Genomic DNA, 22,150 nt, shown 5'->3' on the forward strand with positions numbered 1-22,150 from the left:
TTGGTTCCATGCTCTGGGCCAAGACCACTAGTAAGCGAGTCCGAGTCGGCAGGACGGCATTAATAACAAACGCTTTGATCTTTGCGCACAAGAGTTAATTGCATGCTTGCTGAAGAGTTGCTGTTGTGGCGATGTTGCTGCTGTGATGTCGCTGTGTGTTCCCGGCAATTTGTTTTATAGAATCGGAGTTGGCGCGCGGTGTGGCTACTTCAATCAATTTAATTGTGTCTTAGTTAATAGTCATGTTTCTGACATTACCCCAATACTCAGTAAGCAGTGAAAGCCCCCAATTCTAAAATTAACGGTTCTAAAAACATTTTTTCGAAAGTTAAATATTTTTTAATTTTTGTAAGCAATATTATTTTATTAGGAAAAGTATTTCTTTTATTTGTTTCACCAACGATAATTGCTTGTACAAAAGTTGTAAACAAAATAATACACCATTAAGTCTTCTTTCACGACTTTACTATGAGGTCTAAAATCATCTTCGATTGGATCAGAAAAGCCTCAGAGCCCTTTGTTAAACATCTTTGCTTGTCGGGGATTTTCCCAGTCGCATATTAAAAACCTGAAGCCGCAGAGCCCCTTAAGTTATGTGTTATGTGACACTCTCAGAATAAAAAGAAGAAAAAAGGAAGACAGGGGAGCACGCAGTAAGACAGGTGGTGCCAGTGGTGCTTCCACCAAAACGTTGGCAATCAACGCTATGCGCTGTCATTAAGCATTTTCCTTCTAATTGCCATCGCTCGGACCGCAGACGATAGCAACAATTGAGCCTTTTTGTTGCAGCTAAGCGAATTCGCATCATTTACCCTCGGAATTCCGTTGCGGCCACTTTCACATCATTAACCCATACGGATAGGGCTTACAAAGTGACGCTCATCACTTGGGGTCTGAAGAAATGCTATTAGGGGCTACACTTATTTTTCTCCACTAAGTAACCGAGGATGTGTAGTACTTACTTTTTAAACCATGGTACCATTACCTAAAATATGTATTTAAATAATGTAAGGCCGCAAATTGATACACAACTTTAAAACTACAGGTTTATTTACAATATTTAAAGTTGTAAAAATATATTCATTCTATTTACACACTTAGGATTAGCTAAACAACTACTAATAAAAACTGGAGTTGATGGGTGGCTGGGGTCTGGGCGAGCCTTAAAGCTATTAACACATTTCAGTTTTTATACCCTTGCAGAGGGTATTATGATTTCAGTCAGAAGTTTGCAACGCAGTGAAGGAGACGTTTCCGACCCCATAAAGTATATATATTCTTGATCAGCATCACAAGACGAGTCGATCTAGCTATGTCCGTCTGTCCGTCTGTCCGTCCGTCTGTCCGTCTGTCTGTTTCTACGCAAACTAGTCTCTCAGTTTTTGAGCTATCGGGATAAAACTTTCCCAAAAGTCTTCTTTCTATTGCAGGTAGTATATATGTCGGAGCCGACCGGATCGGACAACTATATCTTATAGCTCCCATAGGAAGGATCGGAAAAAAAAACGTTAACAAAATTCTAGCTTCGGTGTTTTTTGAAATATTACCTTCTACTTTTGGGGATGTTATTTTTTAAATATTTCTGAATTTCGAATTAATTATTTAAAAAATCGGACTACTATATCATATAGCTGCCATAGGAACGATCGGTAAATTAATGGAAAAGTAATAGGAAATAAATTCTAGCTTCTTTGGTTTTTATTGTATTATCTTCTACTCTAGGATATGACTCTTTTTAAATATTTCCGAATTTCAATTTTAATTGGATCAAAATCGGACGACTATATCATATAGCTGCCATAGGAACGATCGGAAAATTAATGAGAAATATTAGAAAATTGAACATTTTTGCGAGTTGTTAATTAATAGGAATGATCTGCAAGGGTATATAAGCTTCGGCTGGCCGAAGCTAGCTTCCTTTCTTGTTAATTTTCGAGTCTTACAAACTAAACGTACAATGGTACATGTACTTAGATCAGAGCTTAAAGCCTTCTATAATTCTGGATGAATTTCTATATACAATAATGAGGCGATGTACCTAAATTAGGGAATTCTGCTAAGCCTAAACTACCGATTGATTTGGACTGTAGACGGGGACATTGTGGAAACTAATGCCGGCATATAATGGAGTGATTCCCCTGCTGGGCAGCATGGACTTTCCACTCGAATACAGATGCTTTTTGGGCAGAGCCCCGGCCGTTTTGCTTTGGTTAATTATCGTTGAGGCAGGCGTACCGCTGGGCCCCAAACGATTCCTGTAGCTCTCGCAGGTCTTGCGCGACCACACCCACAATCCCGTCAGGGTTCCGCCCACCAGCTGCAGGAATATCCTCACCAAGGCCGGCCAGGCACTCAGCGGGTTGGGTGAAAGGCAATCCTCGGGGGTGGAGCAGCTGGGCACCGAGTACGCGTACCGCTCGCAAAGACCCGCCACCACGCCGGCGGCTGTGGGTGCGAAGTAGAGCAGGGAGAAGATCACGAAACGCTTCCTGATCTGCCCGAAACGGTGGTGGGCCAGGGTGGGTTGCAGCTGCTGCTGCAGGGAGAGCAGCGAGCGGGAGGCCTTCAGGGTGAAGTAGAGTCCCAGGAGGAGGAGCACCAAGGCGGGCAGCTCCACGAAACCCGGCGCATGGCAGATCCCGGTCAGCTCACTCGGACGCACCTTCTCCAGCAGCAGGGCGGCAATGGGCGGGGCCAGTGAAGGCACCCAAACTAAGACGTGAAACAGGCCGGATCTCTTCTCCAGCGCCTCACTGGACCACTTCTTGTGGGAGGACAGATAGAAGCAGAGGGCGAATATCAGCCACCAGCTGGCGGCGCACAGACTCAGATAGGAGGTGGCCATGTAGGAGGCCAGGCAAGGAGGCGTCAGTTGACACGGCGCCGACCCCTCCAGACGTCCCGGCACCTGGACTTCCTGCATCCTTGCCTGGTTGTGGAACACGACGCGCTCCAGGTAGCCCACGCTGAACAGGTTGTAGCACAGGCACAGGAAGAGCACCGGCCTCTCCGGGTAGCCAAAGCGGGTGGGCTCCGCCCAGAAGGTGACCAGGGCGAACAGGGTGAGGACGAAGCAGACGGCCGAGAGGCCCAGGATCAGGGTTTCTGACATCTTCTTCTGGGCACTCGTGTGGAAGGCGTCCCGCTGGCACTGGGGAACACACTCCAGCGGGTTGAAGGGACTGCCGCTGAAGTTGTGCGGGCACAGGACACTGCCCATCCCAGGAGCCAGTGGTGGTGCTCCGCTCTTCCAGAAGCGGTAAGTCAGCGGGTGATCTTCCGCGACCGGTGAGCCGGTGGAGGGCGTTCCAAGTGGAACAGCTGCCTTCTGGGGAATCTGCATGCACAGCTCGTGCTTCTCCGGCTGCGGCAGAACGTTGCAGTTGAGGAACGAGGGCCACAGATCCATCAGTTCCGGCGGGGCCGTCTCCGTGCACTCGTCCCTTACCGTTTCGCACAGCGATTTGCAGGCGGTGACGGGGCGTGGCACATCTGGCGTGCAGAGCGGAAATAGCGACGAGCAGAGCAAAAAACGGGCGCGTCGCGAGCAACCGGATTCTATTAGTGGCACCAGTTTGGCAATCTGAAAAAAATAAGCAAAGGAAAAATTAGAAATGTACATCCTAAAACATTGCTTAATTAACTAGATTACTTAAATTAGGCTAAATTTTCACTAATAGACCGGGTTTTTCCATTTTTGTTATTTTTTTTATTTCTTTTTTTTAGTTTTTAATAATTTTTCCACTTGAATTGAGTCAAAGGGTGTGTTATTTAACAAGTGACTTTTATTTAAAAGATCAAATTTTTTAAATAAAAACAGAAACAGTGGAATAAATAACATAAAGAAAATAGGGAAGAATTACGATTCTAAACAATGCTGTAGCCAATTGTCTATAATATCGTCTAATTAAAATCGAACTAAATCTGTTATTCCTTGTTTTTTTGCCGACACGCTAGCAGTAAAAAAGGCTAATTGAACAAATGTTTTCCATTTGCACAATTGTAGTTTGTTCACACTAGCTAATGTCTGATATTAAATAAGCTAAAATTGCAAAATTATGTATTTTTCTGTTAATGATGCTCGGCTTGGATATGGCGCCTTTGGTGAATCGATTTTGAAAACAAGTTGTTAGTAAACATTATTTAAGTGGTCGTCTTGGCAAACTAACTAGACTAGACTAAAGTGCTTAATAATTATAAACAATTTTTTTTTAATTTTTTAAAGTTGTAGAATACATTTTTCGGATTTGTGAATTTGGGCTCCTGAAGATACATTTTTTACAGTGTTCACTTCTGTCCAATGCCAACGAGAAATGCCAACATTGATGACGATGACGAACCAGACGCATCCACATTTATGAGTTTGTGGAATTTTAGACAAGTCAGCGCGGCAGGAAAAAAAACCAGGACCCAACGTAAAAGAAACGTAAGAGATCTGGGGAGCAAAAAAGCTGCATCAAATTATCGAGAAACGTTTTCTCAGGAAAAGGAATCTCCGTTTGCTTTTGAAAGCCGATCAACAGATCACCAGGGGACTTTTGGCATGGATGTCAGCCGGCTCGTCGGCTTTTGTTTGCTGGCAAACAATATTGTTTTTGTATAATTAAGCCACATTAGGCCAAGCCAAAAATACAACAAAAAATCAGAAGAAGGGAGCGAAAGAAGGAGAAGAAGGCCGGCAGCAAGAACCGGCGGCCATTTCAAATGGAGCATTAGACACGCGATTTCCAATTTGTGTAGCTTTTGCAGCTCTCTGGAAAATAACTGCCCGCAATAATAATTTAATGATGCAGTCGGCGAGTGAACCGCATCATCGTCTTGGCCGAAAGCCAGGCGAGGCAACAAAAAAACGAAAGGTAATCAGCCTAATAGATCTGCCTTAGGCCCACAAGTCGAAGTAAGAGAGAGTTACATTCGGAGCGAAAGAGACGGTCTGACGAGGTAAAGGAAGAGAAAAAGGCAAAACAGGTGACTACAAATGTGGATCGAAATTCCAATAATTTAACATCTTTAAACCATTTTTTAAGACATTGCAAACATGACTTAAGATCTAAAACGTGTATAGCTTAACAAGTTTATTTTTCGAGGAAAAAACTGAAGAACAAAAAGTATAGTTATTTTCATAATCTATATGAATAAAATCAGAGATCAAATCATATATTTTCATGAGATATAGCTTAACAAGTTTATTTTTCAAGGAAAAAACTGAAGAACAAAAAGTATAGTTATTTTCATAATCTATATGAATCAAATCAGAGATCAAATCATATATTTGCCACATGTAATAAATTCGATCTTTGGTCAAATTTTAAGAAATCATGAAATAAGTTTTTGCTTTGTCGTTCTGCTTAATTTACTTTAAAAAACTTAAAAACCACGTTTCGTTTCGCTTTTTGGGTTTTTCTTTATCTTCTCCTTCTGGTTGTTTCTTTATTCGTTTTTATTTGCCTTTTTTCTTACCATGTTTAACACATTTTGAAACCGAAAATAAAATGTGATACCCCTTTTTCGCTCTTTTTTCATAATTTAATTACAGAACAGCAACCACAATAACAAAGTTGACACCTCACAGCCTAAATGCAAACCTAATGATTTCTCGATTTTGATTAATGATTCTGATCCAACAAATAAAATCAATGGTAGTCACAGAAACAAAACAAAGGGAGAATGCTCAGCGGTACTTTGAGACTGAATATGGTTTTTTTTCGAAGGGAATTACAGGCATAACAAAGCAAAGACACATGCACAGGGAGAAATTAAGAGAATTTAATTTTGTGTGTTTCAAAAGCGTATATCAAGCCGTCTGAGCTGCTAAAAAAATTGTTGCCTCTGATGTTACGTGTATTTGCCTGTCAAGCTTTGTGGCACTTTATTTGATTTGCGCTTCATTTTATTCAGTTGCCGTTTGGCATCTTTCGGACTTGAGCGGTCTCAGATGCGATTTGACAGCTGTTCAGCTGGGTAACTGCGAACCAGTCTTTCAGGCGGCACAACTTCAAAGTCAATTGATTTTATTTGCTACGACAGCGCTTGCTCTTAGCGAGCGGTGATCACAGCTGCCGCTTTTTGTAGCTAGCATTTCTAGAATAAAAATTCTTTAAAAAATCTTAGGGCGATGTTTAACGAGCTCATGCTGAATATAATTATTTGCGGTGGTTAAAAAATCGTAATAAGCCCTAGCGTAGATAAGACCACATCCAAAAGATACAAATCGGCTAAATGGCTAAATTCAACTGACTAGTCAAGTTGGCCGACTTTTTCAAGTACCGCCAACCGCTGCCAGAGCTGTCGACTGATGTCAACGACTAACGACTGTCGTCTTACAATTAATTGACATTTTGACTGGCGAGGATTGTCATTCAAAGGCAAACTTGGTCGAGCGGAATGCACAAAAGAGCACCTCAGCATGGTTCTGAACCGTCTTCTGAACACCAAAGGGCATACCATTAGCATCAGATTATAATTCGAAGAGGAGTAAGTAATAACATTTTTAAGACGCCCAAAGACTCTTTTTTCATATAAATAATTAATTACAAATTGCAAATTTTTTTTTTTAATATAAAATTAATATTCGCTGTTTTTATCCCCTGACATACAACATAATCTGCGTCAGCGATATGCAGGCACCGGCACTCAAAGGCACAAAGATCTCTGTGGATCTGCGACTATTACTATGTTTATACGATAGCAATCACGATTTCTTGAAAGCGCGATATAGAAATTGCCCCTGTTTATACGACAGCCGAGAATTCATGCTTTTATTCACTCTCAGCTGATAGGGATGCCGGACCGGTAAAAATATATAATTGTTAATACCACTGATTACAGAAATAGCCTATAAAAGGCCATCAATTTCTAGCGATCTGGCAACGTCGATCATTTTTTACAGAGTTACCAGATTGCTTATCACGAAATCACGCTTCTGGGCTGAAATCATAGTCAACTTTCGTGTGTTGCCGAATTCACGAAATATCGTTTATACAAGCACGAATCGGCCGAAAGCGTGAAATGATAGCGTGAATTCGGCATCGTATATACTATGTTTATACGATAGCAATCACGATTTCTTGAAAGCGCGATATAGAAATTGCCCCTGTTTATACGACAGCCGAGAATTCATGCTTTTATTCACTCTCAGCTGATAGGGATGCCGGCCCGGTAAAAATATATAATTTTTAATACCACTGATTAGAGAAATGGCCTATAAAAGGCCTTCAATTTCTAGCGATCTGGCAACGTCAATCATTTTTTACAGAGTTACCAGATTGCATATCATCAAATCACGCTTTTGGGCTGAAATCATAGTCAACTTTCGTGTGTAGCCGAATTCACGAAATGGCGTTTATACAAGCACGAATCGGCCGAAAGCGTGAAATGATAGCGTGAATTCGGCATCGTATAAACACAGTAATAAACACAGTATATGTTGGCAGTACAATTGGGACATGTTTGTCCGGTTCGTGGCTAGAGATACTTCGACTGCTCCTGGAGGAGATCGTTGGACCTGACAGGCCGCGCCATGGGCTTTGGGGCAAGGAAGGAAGGTATGTGCCACCGTCTGCGGTTCTGACATTTTTAAAAAGAGCTGCCGTTTGCCGCTTAAACTCGCAACTTACAATGGAAATTATGCCAGCTGTTTTTATTTCATGTTTCTTTTGCTTTTTATTTAAATTCAGGGAAAGAGATCATCGAGATGGGTGTCGGTAAGAGCTATTAACGCGTGCGCAGGCGCGCGGGTCAATTAACTTAATTGCCATGTAATTTCGAGCGACAACAACAACAATTGAGTATAACAGCGGCCATAACAACAACATCAACATCTTACCGTCATCTTCAACATCCTGCCCCTGATGCACGAGGGCCAAACAAAAGACTTAAGACACAAACCTGCTGATGCTGCGCTTATTTTCTCTCTCACTCTCTCGTTACTTTTTTGTTGCTATCTTTTCGATACCCTGCTTCTAAGTTCCTGAGCATCATAACACAACAAATATTTATTACTTTTTTTTAATTTTTTCGAAAACAATGCTCTAAAAATGTATATGAAAACCGAAAATTATTTTTAAGTAAGTAAGCTAAAGTAAATTAAAGTAAAAATCTAGTTATACAATCCGTAAAAAGCTTACACCACGTTTCATTCTTTTCTACTTTGCTAATCAATAATAAATAATATTTAAAAAATAAAACAAAGCGTATCTAAGGATGCGAATTAAAATTTCGATGAATTTTGCTCAGAAATTCTTTTCATCCTCTCTGTGACTCCGACATTTCAGGGAGCCTCCTCCTCATCTTTCGCCTCTTTCTCCACTGGGAAGGCATTTGAAAATCGTTCCTGCATTTCTTGCGTGTGTGCCAGCAGCCGGGGAAAAAGGTAAAAAGAAGCAACTGCCGCAAAGGAATGATCTAATTGTTTTCAGTTTTTTAAATTTTTGTATTTTTTGTATGATTCTCTTGGGTTTTTATGCGTTGTCCAGTTTCGGTTTCGTCAAAATTGCAACTGCCTTACCATCATTATGGAGACGGATTGTGGTCAAAGAGAAAAATTCCAGCGAAAAGGTCTTTACACAGAAATAAATTTGGTACCATATATTCAAGCGTTGACATTTTAGATCTGCTAGCATGGCAAAAGAATATGCGCATAAAATATTAAAATATTTATTTTAAGGATTGTTATTAAAATGAAATAATTTTTTTTTTTAACTGTTTAAGTGAATTCAAATGCTTTTTAAAAATAACACATTGTTATTTAATTGTTTTTGTCCAAAAAAAGTTTTCGCTGGACTTCAAAGTTAGTTGTTGTAAACAAAATAACAAACAAAAGCAGTAGGTTTTTTTTGTATTTTTGTTTGACATTATCAGCTTTAAGTCGCTTTAAAAGCTGCCCTGATGGGTTTCTCATGCTTTTGTGTCTTTTGCTATAATTATAATGTAAACAGTGCCTTCTCCCGTCTTGCGTCCACTTTAATGTTATCTTTTTCTTGGGAACGTAAGCCTGGTAGCAGGAATAGCAACAACAAACTAGTGTTTGGCCTTTGCGTACTGATAAGGGAAGTAACCCATCTTATCAGAAACCTCCGACGGATTAATTCAGCTGGTGCCACATTTTCTTCAGCTTGCCAGTCAAATGCAAACACATTAGTTGTTTTTATTTATCGGGGGAACGGAGTTGAAAATGGAAATTTGATATTATGATAGTTGCGGAATTTTATAAACCCCAAATGACACCCAAGCTGGAAAACAATGGGTCTTTGGAGTTATAATGTTTAAATTCTGCACGATTCAATACAAAACAAACCTGAAGGAAAGGCAATTTTAACCAAATTTTTTTTAATATTTAATTGGCTTTTAAAGTGACAACTGCGTTGCCTGGCTTTTTGCAGCACTTTCTTTTATCAAATGCGACGAGATATTGATAGTGTGGAATCGGTTCGATATATGTACTTTGCCCTGCCTAATGCAAAGTATTGCAGTCTGATACGGGCCTTTTAGAGAGCGATAAGTCGCAGGCAATTGTCATAAAAAATAAGTTTCACGGCATTCCCACAGAATTCTCGGTACTAAAAACCCCCTTTGGAGCCCTCTTTCATGGGGAACTGGTTGCTGAGCATTCATAATGGGTTCTGATTTTCAAAATCAAACAATTTTATTGTCGCCATCGTCGCTGTCGCAGTTGTTGTTTATGGCAGCCATCTATTTGGTAGCGGCGTTGTGTGAAGTTTTATTTATTTTTTTTAGAGATCTGCTTGGCTTTTGGACTTTCGTTTGCCGGCTAATTCCCTTGCTCAAATGTTTACAATTACTTAACATAAAACGCCGGCTCAGATTGTCTTCACTATATGTCTATATTGTCTTCACTATATGTGAATTATGAATTTTTGTAATAACAATCGTGAAAAGCCCAGGCCACATTCCACATATGAGCAAATGTTAAAAATTGTACCTGTTAGAATTGAACATGCACAAATTTAAATGTACGTGGCTAGATCGTACATATATACCTTATAGAATCAAAATCGCTTCGTTGCATCGAATTATGGGGTGGAAACAAATTTGACAAATTTAGGGCTATCTCTCTGTAAGTACCTGTAAATACCAACTTTGTTTATAGAGTTATCTAAATAAAAGCTGCATGCAGTCCCTTGATGGTTATCTATTGAACACAAACCTAGAGAGACGCACTTTTAATTAATTTTCGTGTAATTGTCGCTTGACGAGCACTCGGGTTTTTTGTCGGCACTTGACAACGCCCACTCACAGAATAGGAAAGCATAGAGATAAACGACATACGATAAGTAATAACCTGAGGAGAAATGCACTTTTATTGTTTTTTCCAACTTTCAATCTTGAAAATGACACGGGAAAGCGGAAACTACAACTATTTTTTTTTAGTAGATTTTCCATTTCTATAAATTAAATTAAAGTTACAATCTGAAACAAAAATTTTTTTCAAAGCCTACCTTCCTAATATTAAGAAAATCCATCGATTTGTATGACAGCTATATGAAGGGACGGTGGTAAAATTATGATATTAATATATGTGCATAATATCAGTGAGTGATTGAGTTGTGCAAACTTTCAGCTTAAACATGTAAGAATTGTACTCATTGGAAATATAAATAGGGTTTTTCTAAATTCGCATAAAAAAATATATATCTTGGAAATGATGAAAAGGAACAAAAATGTTTCTTCGGGTAAATTAAGTTGGTTATGAGATGGACAATCTTGGATAGTTAAGTTTTTTTTTTTTATAGGATGAAGAAGACAGTCAAAACCGTGATACAAAATTTCAAATAATTAAAATTCATACTTATTGGACAACAAAAAATTTTAGAAAATTATTTTCTAACTTCCCCAGTACACATTTAAAAACGTGTAAAGTTGCACGTTGTTCTACTAAGCCGTTCTTGAGATATACTAATTTGAAGTTTGAGAACCTATGAGGCAGTTTTGTTTGATTAACTACAAAACAGCAAAAGAGCTATCGGGTACAGAAGTCTAGTCAGGGCCGTTTTCAAACGGACAATATTATATTAGAGTAAATATACTGCAAAAGTTAGGTGGTGTAAGAAACAGAGAAAAACGATAAAACCATGGATGAAAAGTCCCAGACCAGACAATGCACTTTATTTTATTTTTCTTTTCAGCGCCACAATAACAAAGAAGGCGGCAACGCGCTCCGCTAACGTCCAAAAAATACAACCAAATAAAATCCAAACCAAAAGAAAATAAAGAGAGAATATCCAAAGCTGTGGCCAGTTTAAAAGTCTATGGGCCTGCCTACTGTATCTGCCAGTGATGCCGGAAAATTTGAGATAAAAAAAATTAGTCAGGGACCAATTTCGGCAATCGGAATATATATATGAAGTGTTATTTTTATGTTTTCTATGTATGCAATTTAGCATTTGACATTTTTTACACCAATAAGTTAAACAAATATTACAAAAATGTAAAGCTAATATTTACGAACATGGCAAACGATACTTTAAGACCCTTGAAAAATAGCTAAATATCAAGATTTGGTCAAGAAACACTGAGCATGTCTTACCCATTGTCTGCACTTAGCATCGAAATCAACAACATCGCGTCATCGCCATCGACATTTGCCTTTTTTATCCAAAAGCGGGCATGGGCATGAAATGCAAGATACGCTCAAAGGAAACCGAAGTCCAAACGAAAGGTGTTAATGGACCCGACGCACTATGGGGAATTTGACCACTTTTTTTGGCCAATATTAATAACTCCATCAATTTTAAAGATATCAAAGTAAAACTTTAGCAATCGTTATTATTTATCACAACGCATATTCTGCATGAATATCTTTCGGATCAGACAACTATATCATATAGCTGCCATAGGAATGATCAGATCAACTTTGCTATTTTTAGAGATAAATGCATAAAACTTGATAAGTACTGTTTTAATACAGTATTAAAACCACACAGAAAATTGTGTTAAAATCGGAAGAATATTTCTTTTAGTTTCATAGAACCGAAAATTCTCAGAGTTTACATGCCATTTCTTTCATTTTTTGATACAGTTATAGCTTTATTTTTCTTTTTACAACCTCCTAAGTCCGCTTTTATTGTCAAATGGTAGCGATAAGGGTTTTTGCCTTACTTTAGAAGACATTTCAAATGTATGTCTATTGATATCTTTCTTCCACAGTGCAAACAAAGGGGCAATTGCAAAATTTGAGGTTATGATCTAAAAAACTAAATTTCTCCAAGAATCGAAAAAAGTGAATTTTCTGACTACATTAATTTTAAAGAGAATTCCTTACTCTTTAATTCCCTAAGGTTTGATGGATGGACTCCGCTGGACTCGCTTTGTATCTCTATTTAAAAATTGGTTTTCTTTAAAAATATTCATGTTAGACCGGTCACAAAAATAATCGATTACAAGAAAACCACGATTAATTTAGATTGTTTAATCACACAAATACTTAGTGCACACTACCCTCCCTTGAATTAATTCAAAAAACTCCACTTAAATTGATTTAAGACTCTTATTTTTAGCAATTAAATAGTCTCAGCATTGCGTCAAATTTCTGAGGCGTGAAAATGCAACATACAGCAGCTGATCTAACAGCTGTAAGTTAGCAGAGGCGGCCTCTATCGAAATTCCTGAAACGTAACATTGAAGATTGGTCTTCCGTTAAAGTATTCTAGAAAACACAATTTTAGTTTAACGACTTTAAAAAAATGGGTTTTGGCCAAAAAAAGTGGTCAAATTCCCCATAGTGCGACGGTGCACACAGGTACAAAAGAACAGATACAGCTTCTATCTGAGCTACACACAAAAAAATGTATAAAATTTGTACAAATATTTTGGTTAATAGCAGCAAACGCAGTCCTGACTTTTTGTTTACAAAATATTAGGAGAATTTTCACAACATATGTTAATAAAACTAATAACAACTTTAATAACTTAAATATAAGATTAGGTACTTTAACTAAAATAAAAATGTATTTATAATTTTGTCTCAGTGTTTGCCGGCAGGCATGGTAAATATTTCCCGCAAGCGGCAGCTCTTTCTTCTCGCCCATTTTTTCTTTTCTCTCTTTTTTGCCGGCACCATCGCTTATCTTCGGTGGGTCTTTTCGAGTTGTCCACTAAATGCCCTGACCATTCCGCCGACTTTTCCTCGGCGGCCCATTTTCACGCACTCTGCGGCTACTCAGCGATTTTCATGGACCATTTTCACGGTAAATTATGGAACGAGTTTAAGTCGCAGCTTATTCGAATATGCAATCACCGATTTTAGAAAGAAATAAAGACTTGCTTTAACATTTGAATACTATTTACCAAAAAAGTATATAAGGAATTTAATAAAACTATAAGTGCTGGAAAATGTAAATTAATAAAGCATTCTAGGAATCCCTAAACAAAGCTTTGAGAAAGACATGAAACTATAGCGCCGACTATAGCATTCCATATATTTTGGAACAATTATCCATTAACTGAAAATCAATTAAATATCGCTCTTTGACTTCTTCTTTGTAGTAATAGTGCAATGGTGTTTATCAGACAGTCGTGTTTTCACTCTTATCTAGATACATTGCTCTCAAATCGGGCTGCCTTCTTTGTGCCGCTTCGTCTGGTTCCCCAGAGCGTTGCTAATGGAAATGAAACCTTCGAAAGATACTGAAAAACATAAAAACAGAGGAACGGAAGACATTCGAAAATAGGAAACGGCCGCTACTATTCACAACATTTTATACATTTTAGATTCCAACTTTCGTAATGCTCTGGCTTTTTAAAGAGCCTTTAACAACAACAAATTCAAAATAATAAGTCCATTCAAATATGAATATTTATCTAAAAAAAACCCGCAAAAGTCCCAAAATGTCTTAAATGTTTGGTGTGGTTTCTAATATTTGTTAGTTATTAACTTTTTTATCTCTCCATGGCTTTATGTTTATCTAACATCGCCGAAGCTTAAGTAAAAACTGAAAAGGCAAAAGCAAACAGTGGGAATAGAGTGTGGGCGGTGGATGGGGTTGGTGAGACTGAGGGGCGAATGATCCCCACTTTGAAGTGCTGCCGCTCTCCGAATTTCCCCCCTTCACCAGCCCCTCCATAAAACCCATAAGCCCCACGTATTCGTCATTCACCATTTCGAAATTTTAGCTAGAGTATGTGATTTTGCTGCTATTGTTTTGTTTTGCTGTGATTACTTGCAGTACTTTGGATAGGTGTTTAAGTGAAAGTTTAATATTTATTTAATTCATTAAAACAAAATGTGATTTCTTTATTTTAGAAGCAGTTTAAAATGCTCAAAAATACTGGTAAGCATCTGAAATTGTGTTTTATAGTATTCTAAACGTAATTAACTGCCTGTGGTTTTTTACTTTTTAGGCGCTGTTGTAGTGTTTTGTTTTTGGCACGTAAGCGATGAGAATTATTTTTATGGGCCACACAAAAGCCTGGCTTATCGACAACGTGGGATCGCTGAGAGCCGGGACAGGTCTGCTCTTTGGCTCACAGCATTATATATGTGAGCAGCTTACCTGAAGCTCTGCCTCCAGCTGATTGGTGTGCCCCGCCAGGTTTGGCAATGCGGTCATGTTGTAGCCAAGACCTTGACAGGCGGAAACGGCGATCGGCTGGCACTGTAATCCATTCGAGCCGGCTGCCACTTGGCCATTGTGCCCAGGATTGCTGGCCGAGGTCATAGCCACGGCCAAAATAGCGAGCAGGATCAGGCTGGCGTACATTTTGACACACTTTAATAGTAAATTGGTTTCACGGAATCATTTTTCAAAATTCCAGATGGTTTCTGGCTTAAACTAAACTCGCGAGCACTTAAAAGTTCAGATTGTTTTTTGATTATTATGATTTCTAGTAAATTACGTATTTCTCTAGATTCTCAATAAACCGCACACAGAAACCGCTCGCGACCGGTATTCTTTGGATTTTTCTACAAACTGCCGATATCGGTCGCTGGTCGTTGAGTTTTGTCCGCTCATATTGCCTCGAACTTGTTCGAATGCTGCACACAAAAAAAATATGTGCAAAATGATCATAGAAACATTACTTCACAATATTCAAAAATTTGCAAGTAAATTGGTGTTTTATTTTTTGGGTCATGAAATAGAATTTCACAATTAAAATTCTTAAAAACTGTAAACGAGATTTCCCAATAAGTTGTTGTTTTATTGCTTAAGCAAATTAATACTATATAACATTTTTTTTATTATTTTGTTTTTTTTTCAGAAGCCTATTTCTAAGAATGCTTGACACCGATGATTGCAAAGAAGTGCAATTTTAACAAATAAATTTGTGTTTTTGCATACTTTTTTTTTGTGTGTGGCTTGTAACATGTTGGACGGCTATATGTTTGCACAATTAGTTCCTTTCAATGCGTAATGAAGACAAATAAATGTACCGATTTTTAAGCCACCCCATAGGAAAAAAATAAAACTTTGAAAGAAATAGATGGACTCCTTAATGAGGGCAGTGGCGAAACATGATGTAAGCCCTGTGCTTGGAAAGCCACTTTCGTTCTTGCTTTGTTTTTTTGAAAATTAAAGAGTAATGGTCCTTAAATTTGGTCGATTTTAATGTTAATATAGTTTTTATCCGGACTGGGGAACCCACACATGGATAAATTATGGAGATTGAAGCGTTTTATCTGAGAAGAATCAGTGGCCGGCAGGTGAGCTCCTCAAACGACTGTCGTGCCATACAAGCTGGAGAGTCGATCGGCTCGACCTAAACAGTAGGTGCACAGGAAGAAATAAAAAGTAATAAAAACAATATTAAATGTTGGTTCTTAAACTTTAATTTTAGTTTAGGACGAACTTAATGGGAAAGTTTAAAAATTAACCAAAAATTTTTAGGAAGTGGAAACCACACTACAAGTACCAAGTTATGAGTCATAATTTTAATGGTTTTTTCAGGACATAATATATAATTTATATCTAAACGTCGGAATATGGCAAACACAATTTGGCTCCCCCATTTCTCTTGGTGTAGGGTGAGGAAACTTGATCGGCAACGTCGACCAACCACAACAGCAACATCAAACAGAAAGCGATCTTGGGGGGTTGGGCGGCGGGGGATGGATGCAGTGGTTGCAGAGGAGGTGGGGCTGGCTGGAGGTTGAGGTAGATGCAATTGAACACCGCGATCCCCACACGCCGCAAATGACGGCGTCGGCGTTCTTTGATGTGCGCTTTGATTTCCGGCAGCCAGATAAGATTTTGCTCCTCGACTGGGCCTTCACTTTGGGCCCTCTTCTTACTGCTTTTCCCGGGTGCCTCGGAAAAATCAAAGATCAAAACGAATTGCTGCAAATTTTGCTGAGGATTCTTGATCTTTGGGAGGTTGAAGGTAGAGTCAAGAGGAAATGCATAGCATTAGATCGGATAGGTAGCCACCTGTTGGTATCTTGGACTTCCGTATATTTTTATTTAAATTATCAGTTAATTAGTTTCGGTTTGTGGTGTTGTGTATTATATTACTATAATATTTTATGTTTACTTCCCAGATAAACAGTAATAATAATGCTCCACCCACTTAACATTCTATGATGATCCCCCATTCTTTAGATCTCTAATTGTCAACACAGCTAATCCCCATGTAAGTACTATACACCTGAAATGAAAGAAAGAGGCTGGAGGAAACGAAACAGAGGGCAGGCCTCTTAGTTTTCTTTACTGTTGATTCTCAAAATCCGACGGTTGTTTGAACTTATATGCGCACGTAGGAAAATCATCAAAGATTTCGCTCTAAAAATGGAATGGGAATGGAACTGACTGGATGGCGTACAATAGCTAATGTAAGCACTTGCAATTGGCCTTTCCCTACTCTCAGCGATCAATCCAGCCTCTTTTGTTTACCCAATATTCATTCCACATTCGGGGTTTATGTTTTTTTGTTTGGTGGTTAATAGTGTTTCTGTTAAGTGCCGCGATCAAAGAACAGTTCTCTCTTTCTGAGGCCCTATTGCCCTCTAGCTCGCACTTAAGTGGGGATCGGTTAGGATCCGAGGAGATTAGTCCAATTGTGATAATACGGTCCCTTTTGTTAGGGGGAATGTCGCCAGACATGGGGATCTTTTGGGACGGATGTAGGAAACGATCGTAAACGGTAGTCATGAATGGCAATCATCGGCTTATTTCACGAAAACTTTAATGTCATGGCTATTAACATAGTTATCGTAGTATTCGTTTATTATTAAATTATTATTAACATTTATTTCCAAAGTATGTATTATTTTAATGGGTTTTATAATATCTAAGCCAGGTACCAGTTTTATGTCCTGCAATTTAGGTGATAGTTTCAACAATATTCACGGCTTCAAAGCGGAGCCGCTTAAAAGAGGATTTACTCAGCCGTTAAACGCTTTCAACATGGAAAACGATCATATTTTCCACGCCTCCTCTTCTTTGCCATTTTCCATTTGGCGACTGGTTGACGTTGATTTCAGTGGACTTTTTCTCCGATGTTTGACAAAGATGTGCAGGTATGTATGCATGTGTATACGGTCCACCCACCACCCAAATCGTATCCCACAGATACGCGAATATCTATAGAGTGGTATACCTCTATTTCGCTCTTGGCGGGCGTCCCATTAACCAGTTTTCTGGTCGGCTGAGTTCAAAAGCACTTATTAATCTCTGGTACTTGTGTTTAGTACTTTTAAATACGTTTTGAGTACTTTATTCAGTATGCTTGATGTTTTGCCGCCGCTCCAAGTCACGATGTTTGCTCCGTTCGGCTCTTCCCCCTTTTTTTACATCTCTTTTCTGCTGTTTGCTTTTGCTCTTGCGAATCGGACGCGCGTCAATATTTATTTTACTTATCTTCTCGGTCGCTCAGCGCGCGGATATTTTATGTCGGAAAAATAGGGAAAATCAAAGGGACTTAAATACAAAATTTTAAAAATATATTTGTAAAAAATTTCAACAAATTCAAAAATTTAGAAATAAAATTATTCCCTTAAAATTAGTTTCCTTTCTCAATTTATTTAACCTGTATCTATTGATTTACGCTGACTGTACCGCTTATTTTTTGAGTATTCTGTTTAACCGCTTCTTAAATTAATAACGTCACTAGAGTCACTATTTTCTTTCCGTGGAGGAAAATACGAGGAGAAGGGAATCAGTGGATTTGTATGCCCTCCATGCCGGCGCCCACCTGCAATTAAATCCGCCCGAAGACTCACAGCGGGACTTCTCTTTGCCAACTCAACTCTTCTTTCTCCTTACGTGTTATTTGCTCCTCTTGCAGAAGCCATAGGAATAATGCGATAATTACAATGCCAAGAATCATTCGTGGGTTGGGGACACCGTGTGAATTACCGCCGCTCAGACTAAAAGAATCTAAAGTTACTCCCAAAACGAAGGAAAAGGGGAAAAGGCATGTACTGCTTACCAAAGAGAGTTACATTGGATTATCCTGCTTCTTCAGTTACGGTAGCCACATAAATGTTTTACTTTAAAGTTGGGCGGGTATGATGAATACAAATACCCAGGAAAACTACAAGAAAAGGTACATGTGCAAATGGCAACCAGAATCAGAGTTTTTTAGTCAAGTTTAGTTTAGAAAAGCGATCTTTGAGACAAGATCAAATATCATAATTCATTTGAATATTTTATGTATTCTTTTCTGTATATTTAATTAATGGCAAAGGTAAGCAATCAAAATTATTGATTGTTCTTCAAAATTAAAATTACTCATCTATATCTACCGAATACATTGATACGCGGTTATTTGATAGGTCTAATCAAATATGTTGTGAGACCTATTTCATCCACAAGAAACCGATACGCTGCCAAAGAATAAAACGGACGTGCTATAATTTAGGTAGGATTGGAACGGATCCAAAAGTTTGGCTCCCATACAACAATAAACCCCAACCAGACAATAAAAACTGCGAAATGTGAAAAAATGGAAAAATAAAAATGACAAAGGGTCGCGAATCACTCGATCGCGGCCCTACCAATTCGTCTATGCGACGGAATGTTTGAAGGGAAGGGCGCGGTAACCGGTAAAAATAATTCGTCATATCCTGGCGAAATAAGAGGAAAGAGCTGGCAATACGCAGCAGGTCGGCGAAAGATCCAAGCCGTGCTTGTGCTAATAAAGTTGCCCGCCGAGATATGAAGAGCCATCCGGAGGGAGACCCGAACTATCCTCCTTCGGTTTCTTTCAACCCTGTGTAGGTGCTAATTTAGAAACCTCACAGAGATACAAATAAGACTGCAAGCGTAGAGTTCCTTTGAATTTCCATTTTCAACAGAAATAAACTTAAGATAAGGGACTAAATGTCAAAATTATCAGCACAAGCGGTGCCGATATTAACCCATCGTCAAATTATTGCTGAAAAAAAACCCGACCTTCAAACTAAAAAATATGTGAAAATCTTAAAATATACAATTCTGAAGAAAATACTCAATTTCCAGCTAGTCATAATAAATATATTTAATTTTTATTTTAAGTTTTAAATTTTTACCAATCCGCAGTGCAGTTACCATGGGTTAAAAGCCCCGATACGGCTCAAGTCTTTGGGCATTAAAGATAGCAGATCGAGCGAGGATGAACAGGGAGAAACAGGCGAATACAGCCATACAAAGAAGCAGGGCACATCACATGCGACGGACAAAGTGCAAATATACATATGTATGTTGAGAGATCACAAAGCCGGTCCTAAAGCCAAAAGGCGGGCCGGAACCATAAGAAGACTAAAAAAAAAGGAGTATGGCTGAGTGGCCCGCCTCAACTCGAGATGCCAAAGTGCATCATGCACTAAAATGCAGAAAATTGAAACAGGCTTTTAATGAAACGAAAGCGCCGCGAGAAATGAGATGTGCGACTGGTTGGATGCTGGATGGTCATTTGGTCGGACTGCCTGACTATCTATGTGGCTCTCACATGGTGGCAAACCCGAGCAAATAAGCGCTAAAAAAGCGAACACAAAGAGTCAATTAATTAGTAGATGGATTCACGATTATCGCTATATAAACTGCAGTAAGGCTGCAATGGAGGATCACTTAAAAAAATATTATAAAATATTGTAAGCTATGCATAATCTCTTTTGAATGAATATTTATTTAATTCTAAACCAAATTCGTACTATTTGAAAAAAATTATTTAATTAAAACATATTAATTTTGTCAAAACCTTTTTTAAACATAACAAAAGTGTTTAATATTTATAATGACGGGTAAAGGCTGTTGATGAATATGCCTTATAAAATTAACGGCAGTTGGTTAAAAATAAAATAAAAATTTTAAGAGTTTTTTTTCTAAGTGCAGAAACTGTGGCAGGAGAATGGTCTTCGTTTTACTTAAGATAAGAACAGGGAATGGAAGCTGGGGCGTTCATTAATTGATAACACAGCGCAGACGGGTCCGAATGATAAGGTCATTTGAGCCCGCTCCGACAGGTAAGAAAGACCATCTTTCGCATCCGAACAAATGGATTGAAAGGCGATTCCAGAAACACCGAATTTATATTCAAGTATATCAGCAATACAATATGAAACTGAACTTAATCTTCAATATGAATCATATGTTTTTATAAACATCGCTTTACCTTCGACCCAACTTCTTAGTGGATATTGTCTGCTATTGAAATCAGGGGCGCGGTGAATCCAGATCAGGATTGGCTAAAGGTAAGGGGGCCTGGAGGAGGAGTACCTGAAATGTATAACCACATGGAGCGGGAGCAAAACGGCAGCCAACCGGGAATCGGTTTATGTCTTCTTCGAAATATTCATTATGGCAAATTTGTAAAGGCAATCGAGGGTCGCTGAGCAAAAAGAAGTTCACTCAAAAAAATACATAGAGGTAATAAATATTATATTCGTATTTCCTTGTACTTATTTACCCATTATAAAATCGTAAAAGAAATTACTAAACAAATTTTTTTTTGATTTAACTTTATCTCTACGGGTTGCTATAAATATTTTATAATAATTATTTTTTTTTATAATAATTTTGTTTCCGTGTAAAATCGATTAATGGGGGATTTTTCCGTGTCCAATGTGGGGTTTAAGCCTCTCATATAGTTTTTTTTTAAATTATGTTCGCTGTTAGTATGGACTATAGTAGTAGTAGCTTAGTTCCTGGAATGTAAGCAACGTAATAAAAGAAAGCTAGGTAAATGAAATCAAATTGACCATTCGCAGTTGCCAAAGATGATACTGGTCTTTTATTTGGAAAATATATTTATTTTTTGGAAAATTGTCATAGAAGCCGTTATAAACGGATAAAAAAACACTAAACCCTCTAAAAAAAAATAAGAAAATTGGGGTTTTCGTCCCGTTAGTTAAATTCCCTTAAATACCTAATTTTTTGTCCAAAATACAACAGTTTTATTTTCATTTCTGGCTACAAAGTTCGAACTCAAGCCTGGATGCGTTTTTATACCCGTGTAGATTGCGTTGGGATCATGATTCGAGCTGAAAATTGAAAGCACGTTTTGTGGCTCCCCTCCGCCGCCCTCCCTTCCTCTTCCTTTAACCTGCTCCTCTTTCTCCTCGTTTTTATTGTTCTTGCTGTGTTTTTGTGAAATATACCCCGATGGGCGGTTCAATTTTGATGCATTTACAACGTTCGGGGTGTTGGTAATTATAGGGACTTTATGTCTGGAAGTTTCCAATATGATATGGTTTTTGCCTTAAAGTTTCTTTCATATACCGTTCGCGTTATTGTTGCATCGGCCTTGGTTTCAGAATTAATTCGGTCAAAAACAGATTTTCTGCTGTATTTCTGGACCAGGTCAGGTCAGGTCAGCTCAATGAAGCTGGGTCAACACAAATGAAAATTTTAAAATGAAATTTTAATATGAGGTTTTCGAATTACAAACATTACTTTTAAAAACATGAGACTTTACTTTTTTTTAAAGTTTGTTCACATCTCCAAAAGTATTTTTTTCAAAAATTACACAGGTACGAAGGCAAAAGTTTCCACGAACCATTTCTAGTTTTCTGTGATATTTGGGTGCTTCTGAGACCCATACAAACTTCTGTTCCATCATCCACAGTTGCAATATAGCTTATAATTATTATATGGCTTTTAAAGTTTTGTGGCCTTCGATTTAAAGCGTTTTCATTAGGATATTTTAATGAATTTATCATACTTTAATGTTGTCAAATTTTAAAAAAATCAAGGAAACCTATAGAATGCTACCAAATGGG

General features: G+C 38.3%; 1 protein-coding gene across 1 annotated transcript; it reads right to left on the bottom strand.

Annotated features, from left to right (window-relative positions):
* Positions 1-1,923: 1,923 nt before the first annotated feature.
* Positions 1,924-14,915, bottom strand: fz3 (frizzled 3). The gene is made up of 2 exons (XM_017145709.3): positions 14,511-14,915; positions 1,924-3,583 (listed from the first exon to the last, which is right to left on the bottom strand). The coding sequence occupies exons 1-2, from the start codon at positions 14,715-14,717 to the stop codon at positions 2,063-2,065; spliced, it is 1,728 nt and encodes a 575-aa protein (XP_017001198.2). The 5' UTR covers positions 14,718-14,915; the 3' UTR covers positions 1,924-2,062.
* Positions 14,916-22,150: the final 7,235 nt, after the last annotated feature.

This window comes from Drosophila takahashii, chromosome 2R (assembly GCF_030179915.1).
Source record: "Drosophila takahashii strain IR98-3 E-12201 chromosome 2R, DtakHiC1v2, whole genome shotgun sequence".
NCBI lineage: Eukaryota > Metazoa > Arthropoda > Insecta > Diptera > Drosophilidae > Drosophila > Drosophila takahashii.